Here is a 15315-nt window from a genome sequence, read left to right on the forward strand (position 1 = left end):
ACTAACTGACAATATTTCAACCAAGACAGTAATTGACTGTTAAAAGGGAGACTCAGACGCAAAGCTGGGAAATACACGATCCACCCTGCACAGCTTGACTTTGAAAGCTCACAGAGAATATATGATCTGTTTTGGGATTGTGCTTCTTTTGTTGACATTATTTTACCCTGCTGGATACATCCTCTCAACTCTGGCTATTCTGTAAAACTCGAGCACTGCCAGTAACTCCATTCTCCATTTGTACTAAAAATGGATGTACTAAAACAAACAGCTGGCAATATCTGTATTTTTTTTTTTTAATGTCAAAAACTCCAAATCCAAACCAAATTATTTTTGGTCTTAAATATAGTCAATAAATTAAGTTTTAGACTGCTGGGCACTGCAGTATTAAACAAATGCCACGTAACGGGAGGCGTATAATGGGCGAATTTTTCATGTGAATGGGGACTTTATAATAAGCCTCTGTTCTTTTGCCAGCTTCACTGTGTGTGACCTATTCCAAAAAGTAGTATTTTTATCACACCAGTTCAGAGCTGATTCATCTCAGTTTCTTCCTTTGAGTTTGCGGTGGGTTACAGATTTCACTTGACAAATGTCTAGTGTACATGAACCATCTATAAAGAGATATCTGCTCGTTAATATATGTAGAGAGAGAAAGAGAAACTTTTGTTTTGGGGTTTCTGTTTGCAATCCAAACACACTTACACACAAACTGGTTCCATGGTAGTAACCAGTTTGTGTCAATTTGCTGAAATGTAATTTCAAAACTAAGCCATCGATTTAGAAATCCCCTGCACACAGTGGAAGCCCCGTGATGTCCCTGAAGATTAAGGCAACAGAATAGCCAGTCTGATTCCAGATTGCACATATACTCTCCTACTGTGTAGCAGACTATTTAATAGTAGCTGATTTCCACATGTTGGCTATGTAGTAGGGTAGTGGAGAGTTTGCATGTCATCTCACTGTGACTGTGTGAGCTTTATTTGGGGACTCCAGTTTTCTCCCACAGTCGAAAGACATGCTTGTTAGCTTAATTGGTGAGTGGTTGTCTGTCTGTCTTTGTTAGCCCTACGATAGCCTAGCAACCTGTCTAGGATGTACCTTGTCTCACCCAGTGTCAGTTGGGATAGGCTCTAGCTACTACACTCACAGCCCCATGACCCTACTGGGCCAAATAGTTATATGGATGGATGAATGGATTATAAGCTGTGCATGAGTTTCTAATGCTACATCACCTGCAGTATTAACTACTAACAATTTTGAAAGAATAACACGGCTCTACATAAAACTCCCATAAGTGCATTTAATAAGAGAAGATTTTAGACTGAGAAGTGGATCAGACTTGTTAAAAGTAAATGTATCCTGTAAAGACTCACAGTTTTAATGGCAGTGTTTTCTCTAGAGCTAGGACTTTTGTAATATAATTTTAGCAGTTGCTGTTGAGGGGAATATGAGTTGGTTGTTTATAGTAGTGTTGTTATGCTATTAGAGAGAAGTAATAGCAGAGCCCAGTGATTCAGAAAGCATTCTCTTTAGCGGTATTGGCTGTCAGAAATTTAATGAGTCCCACAGTTGTGATTACAGCAGGCTTAATGATCAGGAATGTGAGCGGGGACAGGAAGCTGACAGATTTGTATTTATTATAACGGACATCACTCCCTTATGAGGCCCACTGCAGCTCACACCAACAGCTTCCCGGATGGATATGAGGCTGTGATGCATTTCCAGCTACGACTTAAATGATGTGATGGTGAGTCAAAATGCAAGACGGAGTTTGGTAGGTTTTTTTTGTCTGGATGCCAGCAGTTTAAATGATTACACATGAGAAATTCAATCAGATGGTAATGATTCGATTGGCTGGTATTAAACAGGAGTTATTCTTATTATTTCTACATCATTTTTATTTTATTTAGATGGATAAGTGGTTGCCTCTGGCTAAATGAAATAATGAAGCTCTGTCAAACTGTAATAGAACATCATAAATAGAAAACACTATTATCGCAATCAAAAATGTTTTCTGTGGGAATTGTACAGTATTTTGCCAAGCTATGTTATTTGCACTTATTATATAAGGTCACATACAGGGAATGTTTAGGTGACATTATCTTAGTAGCATAAATAACACAGTGGCTATAACGTTTTTACCATCGAATTGATTGTAAGAGTTAATGAACATGTTATTAAATGTGAATAGTAAGAAAAGACATTAATCAAGTTTATTCAATTATTAAAAACCAACAGAAGTAACATCTAATATTTTAACATCATCCTTTAATTGTAAGCGTGTTTGATGTGCAGTAATTGTACGTTCTGCTTTGTGTTTTTACTCTGCCTTGATGGGGTGAATCTTGGGCAAAGCAGTAATAGCCTTGCTTCACAGTGTCGGCAACATCGTTTTTGAGGGTTTATTTTCATTTAGATGCAACCACATCTTTTCCTCCTGGTGCTTCTTTTGATGTTTAAGGAGAGGCCTCAGACACTGGGTGGGTTGAGAGGAAATGCAAATAAATGTGAGGGCAAAGCTTTGCCTGTCATTATACAGAGAGGCGGTAAACACATAAAGGCAAATGTGCTGTGTGTGTGAGGAAGGTAAATGTGCCGTGTGTATGAGGAGATGCAGATCCTCCGATGGGAATGTGTGCAGAGGATCCAATTAGGCTAGAAGACAGATGAAAGTGCCACTCAGAGGCAGAGGAGGTAAACAAGACAAGCTCAAAGAGTCCAAAAGTGCTTTTTCATTACACTCAGCCGTCATATACTTAAACTTTCTTCTACCTGTGTGAGGGTCAGGGATGTCACGGTGGAGCTCTACACCACTGCGGTATCTGGAAATAATAGCTAGATGCAGGTGACCATGCTGTGCACCAGTGAAAATTGATCCAATACAGGATGTCATTTCCTTTAGCAATACAGCAAGTACCATATTATATCAGAGGGTGTTCCTCTCTAGCAAAAAAAACCTTCTGTGGCCCTCGGTCTCATGTTGCATGACCGCGTGGCATTTAAATCGATCTTCAGGTGCTTATTCTTTCCGGCATCTTCCATAATTATGTTATTAGTCGGTTACAAAAATAAGCATGATGTTACCTTAGTTGCAGTACTCTGCAGTAACTCCAGAACTGCTGATGTTAAAATAATTACATGTTTCAGTATAGTAATCCATCAAAATCCGAGCCTCCATAACCGCAAGACGTCGTCAGATTTTTCTTAGACCAACTTTCTAATTGTTCTCTTTAGGATGTGTGTTTTTGTTTCTCTCCAAGAAGAACTGCAGTGAAAGTAAAGCGAAGCACTTCGCCTATAAAATTGTTGGCCATTAAAATGCAGTCAATGTCAGGTTTTCGACAGGCACTCAAACCGTCAGTGAGTTTTTTTATTTTCTCTCCGAATCGTGGTGGACACGTTCTTCAGGCAGTGGTCTTTATCTGGCTGGTTAGAGTATTTGAAATCCCAGTTGGATCCCGTCATGAAAGCTGTACCTGTCAGTGCTGATTGGTCTTTGATTTACACTGTGCCAATAGGCAGTTGCAATTGTGTCAGGTCATCATTTTTACTTTCCTGTCTGAGCTGCTCCTGGAATGCCATTTGGGATAATTCAACTACAGGTGTAGTGACACTAAATGACTAACTATGCATGAGCGAAAATAACGTGCTCTGATGTTATCTATAATATCCCAGGTAAGGTTTCTGAAAAAAGGAACTATACATCTATTTCTTTTTAATGCAGCTCTCTGCAGACTGCTTTAAGATAAATGGCGATGTGGCTGTGTGGTATTCCATTAGGTTGTAACTCTAACGGATATCATCCACAGACATCCTCATCAGTCTGGCGGCTTAATCTCTGATTCCAGAAGATGTTCAAATGGTGTAGACGGATAGAGCAGCTTCTTTATTTCAGACATTAAAAGAAAATTAAATCCTCTGGTTTTATTTCTGTGGTGTTGGCCATCATTTCTCATATTTATGATAACATTGTACTCAATAAGGTAATCCCTGAGTTCTGGAAACGTACTGATTACTATCAAAGGTATACTGAGGCAAGAAATGTGAGCAGCCAGGTGATAAGAGAGGCTATAAACAAGCCAAACAGTTTGAATAAATTGTTTACAACTATAAGGAAAATAAACTATATTCCATCTGCATCCCACTAAACCTCTGTAACATGTACTACGGTTTTATGCTGCAACCTTTTCAGGTACAATTTACAGTAACGATACACTGACAGGAATACATAAGTCACCTACCAACCACACTTATTTAAGATGTTCATAAAGCCAGTTAGTCAGTTCAGTCATCCAGAATCAATGACTTTCCTGTTCAGTATATAAAGTCTTTTTTTTTTTTGTAAAGGCTAAACTCTAAAAGTGTGCAATTTACAAGGTGATCCCAGCGTTCAGTACATGAACTGAGTGTTAGTTCAGGTAATAATTATGTTCTATGGTTCTAAATGAACCATAGAATATGAAGGGAGATTAATAATATTTGAGTACAAAAATTATGCTTTCTTTAAATTTAAACAATCTTATGCTTCAAAGCCCTCGGGAACAGCATATTTTCTCTCCAAATGTGTAATAGACATTTCTTTTATATATAATGATAACGTAAGAATGAAAAATAAATCTTTCTTTTAAAAGTGTGCCAAATGTGTTGGATAACCCCCAAGTTTAAAAATGAAAGTAAACAATTTAAAAAAAAGGACAAAACCAATTTTGCAAGAGACTCTTTAAACATACTTTTAAGCGTCATGTTTTTTTAATACAAAGTCATCAAATTTAAACAATAATTTATTATTTTTATCTATTTATTTTATTTTATAGCGATATTCTTTAAAGCTTCTACTTTGCATCAGATTGGGTTTCAGCTGCTAGTTGGCTCGAGCTGCCTCAACACTTTCGGTCACAAAGGAATAATTTCTTCCACTCTGATGAAACTTACACCAGCTGAGCAGCAAGCAGGGTAAAAATCGACTCTGAAAAGGCTAGATACACTATTTAGAAGGCTTACAAGGCCATGCCACATTCTTCAGATGTGCACATCCAGCTCGCTCAGCTCTTGTTTACCCTCGCCAGGGTGCTATTACTTTCATATGGCCTGGGAAAAAAAAGACGAGTTGATGGAGAAACTAAGTGGTAGCTTGGTCTGCAATCGTGGCCATGGCGAGATTGTTTTCAGGTCATCAATGACTCGAATCATCTAGCTTCAGACTGCCTTTCTGCTCATTGGGCAAAATTGATTGTGTTCTTTAATCTTCTCCTTTATTCACAGAGGCTGTATTGATTAAAATACTGTAAGCTGTTGTTGCAGCCATCTGTAGCCACTAACAAAGATGTAATCGCTCAAAGCATCCAACTACCAATTTGTGCCAGTTTTCACTTCCTTTCAGAGAACTTTGCCAGGGAACTGTGAATTACTTTAACTGTGCATTTTCAGCATACACACTGTGCTGTGTGTGTGTATGTATGTAATTTTGTATGTGTATATAAAGGAAGGAGTGCTGCAGTGCTGCTCGCACTCCAACTCAGTTTTGAAACATGCTAGTGGAATATTTACAGTTCACAGCCTTATTACATTCACTCAGTTGGGAAGTTTCTTGGTGTTATTTGTATTAGAAAGATTAAACTTTCACACATCACATCACGTATCCTAGTTTCCCAGACGCATTATAATGCCTGAGAGAATATTTCTCTGGTTTTTTTTCGATAGGTACTGCAAAGCTTCTATTGCAAAATGAATTTGCTCTGTCAATAAATCACCATAGTGGCAAGTAGAGCAGAGAAGGTGTGGAGGAAGGGATCTTTCTCTTGAGCAAAAACAATGCACAGAGGAGAGCTTCTTTTTAATCATCACTATCAAAGCAGACAAGCAGACAGCAAAAGCAGAATTTTCCAGGCTCTTGGGCAGAATGAGGCAGCGTTTGAGGATCATACTTAAACTCAGGAATGTCGCCTATGGGTCGATAAGGTGATTATTCAGCCAGCCAATTAGGGGGCTGTTTACATGTTTATCCCGTTGTCCTGTTTTTTTCCTTCCCTATAGTACCAATCTTTATAGCTACCAACCCTGCGATACACGATAATATGCACAGATGTTTACATTATGCATGGAGAATCAGGGTAGACATGGTAGCTACTAAGGATTTCTGGCTAGTAAGAGCAAGGCTAACCTTTGCATGTTGGGAAGTTTTTAAATTAGAAGCACAGTACTTTGCAAAAGTCTTGGGTCACCCCTCATTTTATATTTTGCTAGGAGTCACTCACTATGTGTCATTAGACCTCTCTGCACTGAATCATACTTGTTATTAATCTCTCTATTAATGCTCTCTTCCACAGCATGTCTTTTATCTTGTCTTCTTTCTCTCACCCCAACCAGTCACAGCGATGGCCGCCCCTCCCCGAGCCTGGTTCTGCCAGAGGTTTCTTCTTGTTAAAAGGGAGTTTTTCCTTCCCATTGTCGCCAAAGTGCTTGCGCATAGGGGGTCATATGGTTGTTGGGTTTTTCTCTGTATGCGTTATTGTAGGGTCTACCTTACAATATAAATTATATTATATTGTTGTGATTTGGCACTGTATAAATAAAATTGAATTGAATTGAAAATGGGTTGAGTGGAGCATGAAAGTCAATATTTGGTAGGACCTCAAGGCAGCCTGAATTTTCTTAGGCAAGCTTTCTTCCAATTTCTTTAAGTAGTCCTCAGGAATAGTTAACAGGCTTCTAGTCATCATCCAAAGCTATTCTTTGGATGATGACTGTCTTTTGTTCAGCTCTCTGTCACAATGATCCAACACTGCTTTAATAATGTTGAGCTCCGGGGAGGCCAATCAATGACTGTAGTATTCCATTGTGTGTTTTTGTATCCTGATATGATTCTATTGGCAGTGTATTTGGGGTCATTGTCATGCTACAAAATGAAACTGTTGCCAATCAGACACTTTCCAAATGGTATTCCATGTTGGTTCAAACTCATTCCTGCTTTTATAATTACATCAACTTTGACAGGACCTCAAACAGCTGAAACGCAGTCCCAAACCATGACAGACTCCACCATGTTTTACAGATTGCTGTAAATACTCACTGTTGTACCTCTCTTCTAATCTCTTCTGTACTGCTGATGATGATGATTTGGACCAAAAATTGCAAATTTTGACTTACCACTTAGGACCTGTTGCCACTTCTGGCAACTTCGGTAATTTGGCATACTTTAGCCTCTTTCTCCCTGTTCTATTAAGAATGTTTTCTTGACAGCCACCCTTCATTGAAACCATTTCTGATGACACTTAAGTGAAAAGTAGATAGATCAACTAAAAGGCCAGATCTATCTCTCAGGTCCTGTGTCAGATTTAGCTGGATTTCTTTCCCTGTTTCTGAAGGATATGACTTTCAGATACTGTTCATCTGCTGTAGACAGTTTTATAGGCCTGCCTGTTCTTTTTGTTCACTACTTGTCCAATGTTCTTTATTTTTTCAAGGACATGCAAAAGTATGCTGTTTCCAGCTAGTGACACTTTAGGAATTACCTTGTTGGTGCAAAAAGAACTGTTTTATGAAATGATCAGGTGCAAGGTGTTCAAGAACACTTTAAAAACTCACAAGAAAGTTTGGGGACTAAATTCTAAAGTATTGTATATCTTATATCTTCATGCATATTTGCCAAAGTGCACTTTCTTTGATTTTTTTAAATCTAGCTTTTAAAGTATTAAAATATTTTCTCTGACATTAATAACAGCCCTGCAACTGATCCTGACACCCATCCTTAGTCTTTTTTTTTTTTTTTTTTTTTTTTTTTTTTTTTCTTGTCAAGTAACAACATGCTCATGTCAAGTAGGAAGGAGGAGTTTTCTAAAAGTCATGGAGGATTGATTCTGGCTCTTAACAATTTTAATATCACATCAGATGTTAGTTCTACATTTGCTTCAGCTGAAGGGCATAATTACGCATGTAATCAGTTTAATGTTGTAGCATGTCTCCACAAAGGTGACTAGATGCTAAAGTAAATACTGAAATGCTCACTACAGCACATAGAAAGACTTGCATATTGTATTTCATCCACTATCCTTCCATATTCCTTTGTTTTAAAGAGCATGCAGATTTCTTGATGACCAAGTTTAAGCAGCTGCAATAATTCAGCCCAAAAAAGTTTGAGTCCTTTTGTACAACAACAGCACAGAAGGAAGGTAAAGGATTATCCTCACTTTTCAACCATGCATACATACACTACCGGCAGTTTTCCTCTTGACTATTTCTTTAAGGAAATCTGAGGTTTGATTTGATGTCTTAGCACAGTAAATCACAACATCTCCTCACCCTCTCTGATTCCTCAACTGATAAAGACTTAATGTCAGTGTACAAAAGAATATATCTTCCACATACAGTGTTTGTATACTAAAAAACACAACTGGTTGCAGTGTTCAGTACAGTATTTGAAAATTACAAATTGCAAATTTAAACAAGTAGCCTCTTGTACATATGCTAAATACCAGCTTGAGGGGGCTCAACGACTTGCCTAACTCAGTGTTATTTAGATATATTTCGATGAGTCTGCGGTGATTTGCTGAGTACTTGACTTAAATCAGTCTCGTCTCTTGTCAAGTTGTAAAACAACAAAATATGAACAAATCCTAGAGGAGGAGAGAGTATTTTTTATGATCTCTCGTGTGTATCTGTTGTCACTCATTTGGATCACTTTTTCTGATTAAATTCATTATTTATGCAGTGAATTAGATAAATTAGCCTGTCAGGCTGGATGGTTGAGCCATGGCTGAATCGCTTCTCTATTTATGTTAATTTCAAGCAGCGTTCTCCTCGTGTGTTTGGGCTCCGCACTGTCGCTGTGCTGTGCCGCGAGGAGGAGATGAATGCTGATGGATGTGAGGATTTCAATGAGTATAAACCAGCTGAGCACTGCTAAACCAAATCTGCACACCAAAAGCACTAGTGCTAAAACTCCTTCTGCGCTTCTTAGGTCTTCAATTTCATAAGCTAGTTTCCCACTGCTATTGCGCCTTAACCTCAATCTTTGCCAGATACAAAATCAAGCTGGATTCAGATGCGGTTCAGTATGGAGGTCACGGACGGCTGGACCACAACACGGAGTTCTTCACATACCCCGAGCCCTTTAATGGCCGCTCTAACTCCATCAAGGTAAATACCTACGGCATCACATTCTGTGACTTATAAAAGGTTATCTTTTGTTGAATGTCATTATATTTAAATGTAAAGTATTCTACAATTGAAAATCCAGGGCTTTTGTACTTTAGAGTCCAGTCTCTACACCACTTTTCAAATAACCTATGCTGTATCACCATCCCATTCAGCATACTGTTAACATGCTTTCGAGGCTGTCCGTGCTGAAAAAGTGACAAAATTAAGCATTGCTCAAAAATGTCAGCGTGCATACTAAATCGCTGTTGAGTGTGCTGTTGATGGACACTATTGTCCCACAATGCAGTGCACATATGTAGGCTAATGGAGAAGTTGCCCACAGCTGCAAAACATCAAAAGGAGTAGTGGGTGGTGATAAGAGAGCTCTACAAATAGAAATGAAGGATTAAAACTTTTGACAAACATTTTTCTCTCTTCTTGTTTTTACCAAATTCATTTAGCCTGTAGCAATACAAAGTCACTTGTCATAGTTCCTTTTATTAGAAAAGTATAACAAATATTACAAAAGTGCAATTTTGTTAAAATTGGGACTATATGTGAAATGTGTGAAAGAGTAGAATGTGCTGATCATTTAAGCTCTATATGTGAAAGTCAATAGTGTAAAGCACATTAAATAAATAAGGGGGTGGGGTGATATCTGGGCAGAAGGACTTCACCTCCTGAATTTCTTTATCTCCTCTCTATTATATCTTACTATAACACACAAAATCTCTGTCTTTGTGTTTCTTTTTTTCTTTTGCTACCAACTCTTACACAATCACGAGTTGAGCAACTAAACTTGGCACACAGGTACGTGTTAGGCCCATAAAGGTTTTTATCTTTATCAGGTGTTCTGACATCGGCAGTGGGCGTTGGGTGTTGCCTCACACCAACCTAGCAACAGGTTAAAATGTTGCATTTTTACCATATAAACAATTTACTAGCCCTTACATAATTACATTTTTTTGTAATGTGATTAAGTATATCAGTTTTTGTCATCATGAACATGCCAGACAATACTACAGCATGGGTGTGCTCTAGTTATTAAAAGATCCAGAGACATCTCTGTATTTAAGGGACAAAGCTGAAAACCTGCACTGAATGTCTGAGATGTTTCGGCCCTTTTGAAAATGGACACAGTTCTGTTATGGAAGTCAGTGCATGGGCTCAGGAAGATTTCTGATATCCATAGAACACAGTTTTATCACCACGTTCACAAATGGAAGTTAAAAATCTACCATTTATCCACAATGGAAAAGTCCTATGTTCACACTCTAGTACAGTGGTACACACACTGGGGGCAGGCCCCACTGTAGCCACTGCAGGTGGGGCAGAGGTGAAATGCATAAATCAAAACTAAGTTGAATGAATGTGGTTTTTTTGTTTCTTTCGGGGGGGAGGGTGGGGTTTCATACCAGCTTTCAAATACATTGAATTCATCTTGGATCCTTTTATAATTAAGGTTTGATTTAAAAACTAAGGGGTCAATGGCATGAGCTTTCTTCATCTTCTGAAGGGTTGTATGCACTGGGACATTCACAGCTCTAGAATGTCAATTGTCTCAAATGTCAGCTACTCCTAGATGGTCATTAGGGTAAAATTGCAAAAGTTTAATTTCTTTTGAGTGTTAGCAAGAGTTTATAACATAAAAGTTATCATTATGGTTTTTAAAAAAAACAAAAGAACTGTAAAACTATAAAGTGATATAAATTACCTGCATTGTTGGTGGTTTTTTAGTTCTCTGTGGGTTGCATTTCTTTCTTTTTTTCACATTCATCATATTTTGTGAGCTCACAAAATGTGATGAAAAAGCTGTCTGTGTGTTCATGTTTGGTCCTTTTATGTTTTATGTTTAATTTCACAAATCATTTTAATTAGCCTGAAATGGGTTTTGTAGTGAGAGGATCTTTCGAAGCCTTTCTAATGAGGTTTAAGTGTGCTGGGATGAAAGAGGGCTGCTTGTTCTGGCAAAAAGCCATGGTCTCCCTGGTCTGGGACTCTCAGCTTAACAACAGCAGTATAATTTAGTATCTTGTTCATTAGCATTATTATTTTTTTAATACAATATCAAGAAAATATATTATAACATTAAAAAAAACTGTGCCTCTACCAGGGGCTAGCTCCCATTGTTTGTGGCCTCCACAGTACTACATTTTGTTTTGTGCATATCATATTTGGCTTCTATGCGTTCACTCCGCTCATGCTGGCAGTTATCCTGGAGTCATTGAACGTTATGTGAATCTGATATCTACAGCTCCTTTCACATTTCACAGCAAACAATGTGCATTATTCATAGCGCTAGAACTTACCTTTTCATGTGCACACCGCTTAAGCTCGCATGGCATCATGGAGGGGAGAAAAATATCTGGGAGAATGAAGCACTGGGCTTCCATCAGGAGGACTGCTTAAGGCTAATACCATGAAATAAGTCTGTCCTTGAAATATAGAAAGAAACACTGATATGCATTTTAAGCAGAGTGCTTGAGGATCTTCCTCTTGTTTACCTCCCCCCTTTTTTCCCAGTTTATTTATTTTTTTATTAAAATGCTGAAAGCCAAAAAGATGTTTATTAATAAAGTCAGGAATGAATTAGTGAGGATCACCGCAGACGGATTGCATGCTACATCCTATGTTAATGATTTCAATTAATGCACAAGGACAGTGATGTCTCTGAAGTGGTCTGCGGAGTCATCATCTCCTCCTGTTTTTGTTTTTCAGTGTGTTTATTAGATTAAACGTTTTGAGGCGGTACTTAAGTCGTTTCATTTGGTACCAGAGTTGACGTAGCACCTGATGAGGTGTTTGTGTGTCTGAACTCAACTTGAACTTCTTCAGATCAATACTGAAAGTGTTGCAGTTAATGGATAGAGGATATTACTCTATATTAAGAGTTGGACGGCGCACTTTAATGCATCAAAAATGTGTTTGGCAAAGCTCACACTGCTATTAAGAGCATCAATTCAGCTTTATTTAAGATTCTGTCGACCCCAGTTTAAAAGCCTCTTCTTCTTTCATGCAGACACTGATCCTCCGTCGTATTAACTTAGGTTTCATCAGTTAAGGACGCAAATTCCACAATCTCTTAAATCTTTTCTAACTCTTATTAATTCAAACACTGCTGCTTCACCCACATCCCTCTTGGCCAAAATGTGAAGTTTAGTTAACAAGTCATCTGCTAATTTTGGCACCATCATAGATTAATGGGGAATGAAAGGAAGTGAGAGGAATGGAGTCGACAGAGAGGGAGGAAGAAGGCAAGCGGGGACCCTTCTGTACATACTGTATATGCTTTACAGGCTCCTTCGCGGAGATTGCACAGCGAGACTGTAGTCTTGCATAAAGATGCTTTTCTCCTCCTCCTCCTCACACCTACCTGGTTATGACAAGAATAATCAGACAAGAGCCTCTGCGGGGGCTGCGAGAGGTGCCCACACCATCCATGTTTTATTTAACAACTTTTGCTTTCAAAGTCTGCACAAACTTCTTTTCTCCTGTCTTTTTAATGGGTCTGTCAGTTCTCCAGCTTCCTCGTTACAGTTTGATAATAAACTCTCATATCCTCCAAGAACGCATCACACCTCAGACTGAGAATGCACATAATTGGATTAAGCTAACAGAGTCTTCTGCATCCTGGTAACATGTTAGGCTGTGGCAAGCACCATGTGGCTGTAATACCCTGTGTTTACAAATCTGCTCCTGGACACTTGTCATCCAGCATCTTTTTAGTCCTTTCAGTCTTGTCTGAATTATTGAATTACTTACAGAAGTGACCTCTTCTGCATTTTCATCATATACTATATTTGCAAGTGATGTAGTTATATGCCATCTTAATAAGGTATACATACATACTGAACTCATTAATTGGAAAAAAAAAAATTACCATGCACACAAATAAACATTTTTAGGGAGAGCTTTACTAAAAGGTAATAGGATATAAGCCATTTCTAGATGTGCTTTCCAAGGTGTTCTGCTTAGGCACAAAGAAACAGACAAGGACGACGACCAGACACATTAACCAGGTTAAGTGCATTTCTTTCAAAACTGTGTATGATTGCCATCACCTCACAACTGGCAGAAAACCGAGTCTACTCGACCCATGTACAGTCAGGATCAGAACCAGTCTTTATAGAGGAATTGTTTCCAAGAGGCTATTCCTCTGATGTGGAAACAAATAAATATGCTTTGTCCACCAAAAGGCTAGAAAGTGCTCTAAAGGAGGAGTGCCTCAAGGAAACAGCGAAGCCTTTTGCCTTTTTGCAAACCATCAGAATTGGTTTTACAGTTGGATTTTTGTGCAACAAGCAATACCGTGAAGGAAGTCTCTTACTGACTCCAAATTCATTCTGCAGACAGAATTTGGCAGCATCACAATAATGTCAGACAGAATCATAAAGAGCTACTTTTAGAGAAAAGACTGTATTCTGCAACGGCATGACCCTCAGCACAGCTCTGATCTCAACTCATGAAAAGACATGGCTCCTACATCCATCTCTATTTAGGACTTACTTGTCCTATACCATACAATACCATACATCTTGCATGAGTATAGATGATAAACAAATACTATCCGTAGCGTTTTTACATTTTAAAAGCATCATCATGTAACAAGATTTTCTTTCACAAGCTCTTAAAACCTTTCCACAGGACTGTATGTTTAAACTGTGCATATTTAAATGGCACATATTTATCACTGAATATAAAAGTACTTCTTTGTTTCACATGTGGGACATCTTTAATGTTGTGTGTGCACCCGCGCGTTTGTGTGTTTGTATTCAGCTGTATTTAATTTTATCCACTATGTGAAAAGAGTGGATGTTAGAACAGCTTGCCATGAAGCTGAATAAAAAATGATTTTTTTTAAAAAATGCTTTGTTCTCCTTATGTGGATAGAAAAAAATGACACCCCGGTATCCTCAGCAGGCTTTTCATGGGAATTGCATACATCAAGAACTACTGCTGTTGAACATTTAGAGTTTATTCATTTAGCGAGACAAATTTTAAATAGTCACAGAATAAAATGTCTCAGAGAGAGGAAGCTTATTTTAGGTGGCTGCCTTTGGGTACATGTCACACATATAGTTTTGTTTGAGTGTTATAATGTCAAATATGTAATGCTAAGAAAGGCTGGTGAATAATTAGCTGCATCAGAACCTTTTGATAAACTTCATATGCTTCAAAGGGGATGTCTTCTTTGACAGCTTCACATAAAAGAAATTAAGCTGAAATGAAAAAGAAAGTAAGAGAAGATAGCAAGCTTATGGCAAATGATCAAAAGATGTACATTTCCATCAGTGAGATCTAACACCTGATGTTGATGAGCATGAAGTGTGAACTAACAGACAAAAACTGTGACATGGCATAAGGGCACCTACTTAACACTTTTACATATAAATTTCAAAAGACAAGCTCACACTAGTACACTTTGGTCAGTATATTTTTCTTAACTGTACAAGTGCATATGTACTTTGAGACCAGACTCTCAGCTCAGCGTTACTGATTTTGAACATATTACATGAACTGTGGAGGAATTTCAGCCATTTTTACACACAGTCATGGGTATAAAAACCTTAAGCTGCCAGTGATAGTTTGGGTTATCTAATCAGCCAATCACATGGCAGTAACTCAGTCGATTTAGGCATGTAGACACGTTTATTGTGGCCTGCTGAGGTTCAGAAAGGTATTATAAGTAACTTAGGCACCAACAACCATGTCACATTCTGACGTGCTGGTCTGAGTATTTCAGAAACTGCTGATCTACCAGGGTTTCCCCACGCAATCATCTCCAGGGTTTACAGAGAATGGCTTGAAAACAGAAAATATCCAGTAAGCAGCAGTTCTCTGGGTGCAAATGCCTTGTGGATGTCAGGGGTCAGAAAAGAATGGCCTATCAGGCTGATAAGAAGGAAACAGTAGTTCACATAATCAGGCCCACTTTGCACATTTTAGCACCGTTTGCATCCACTAGTATCAACTGAGCACCGTTTAAACACTCCAGCCTACCTAAGTGTTGTTGCTGATCATGTCCATAACTTTACGACTGGTTTAAACTGGTTTCTTGAATGTGAAAATCAGTTCATTGTACTCAAATTGCACTTCAAAGTCACCAGATCTGAAACCAATAGAGCATCTTTGGTATTTGGCGAAACAAGAGATTCACATACTGTAATGGAGGTGCAG

General features: G+C 38.3%; 1 protein-coding gene across 1 annotated transcript in view; it reads left to right on the forward strand.

Annotated features, from left to right (window-relative positions):
* The window catches only part of gbe1b (glucan (1,4-alpha-), branching enzyme 1b), a 98007-nt gene that overhangs the window by 76326 nt on the left and 6366 nt on the right, over nt 1-15315 (forward strand). The window contains exon 15 of the mRNA XM_003450190.5: nt 9021-9138. Coding sequence (XP_003450238.2) covers nt 9021-9138 — 118 coding nt within the window. The remainder of the gene's footprint in view (nt 1-9020; nt 9139-15315) is intronic.

Source organism: Oreochromis niloticus, linkage group LG14, assembly GCF_001858045.2.
Source record: "Oreochromis niloticus isolate F11D_XX linkage group LG14, O_niloticus_UMD_NMBU, whole genome shotgun sequence".
Lineage (NCBI taxonomy): Eukaryota > Metazoa > Chordata > Actinopteri > Cichliformes > Cichlidae > Oreochromis > Oreochromis niloticus.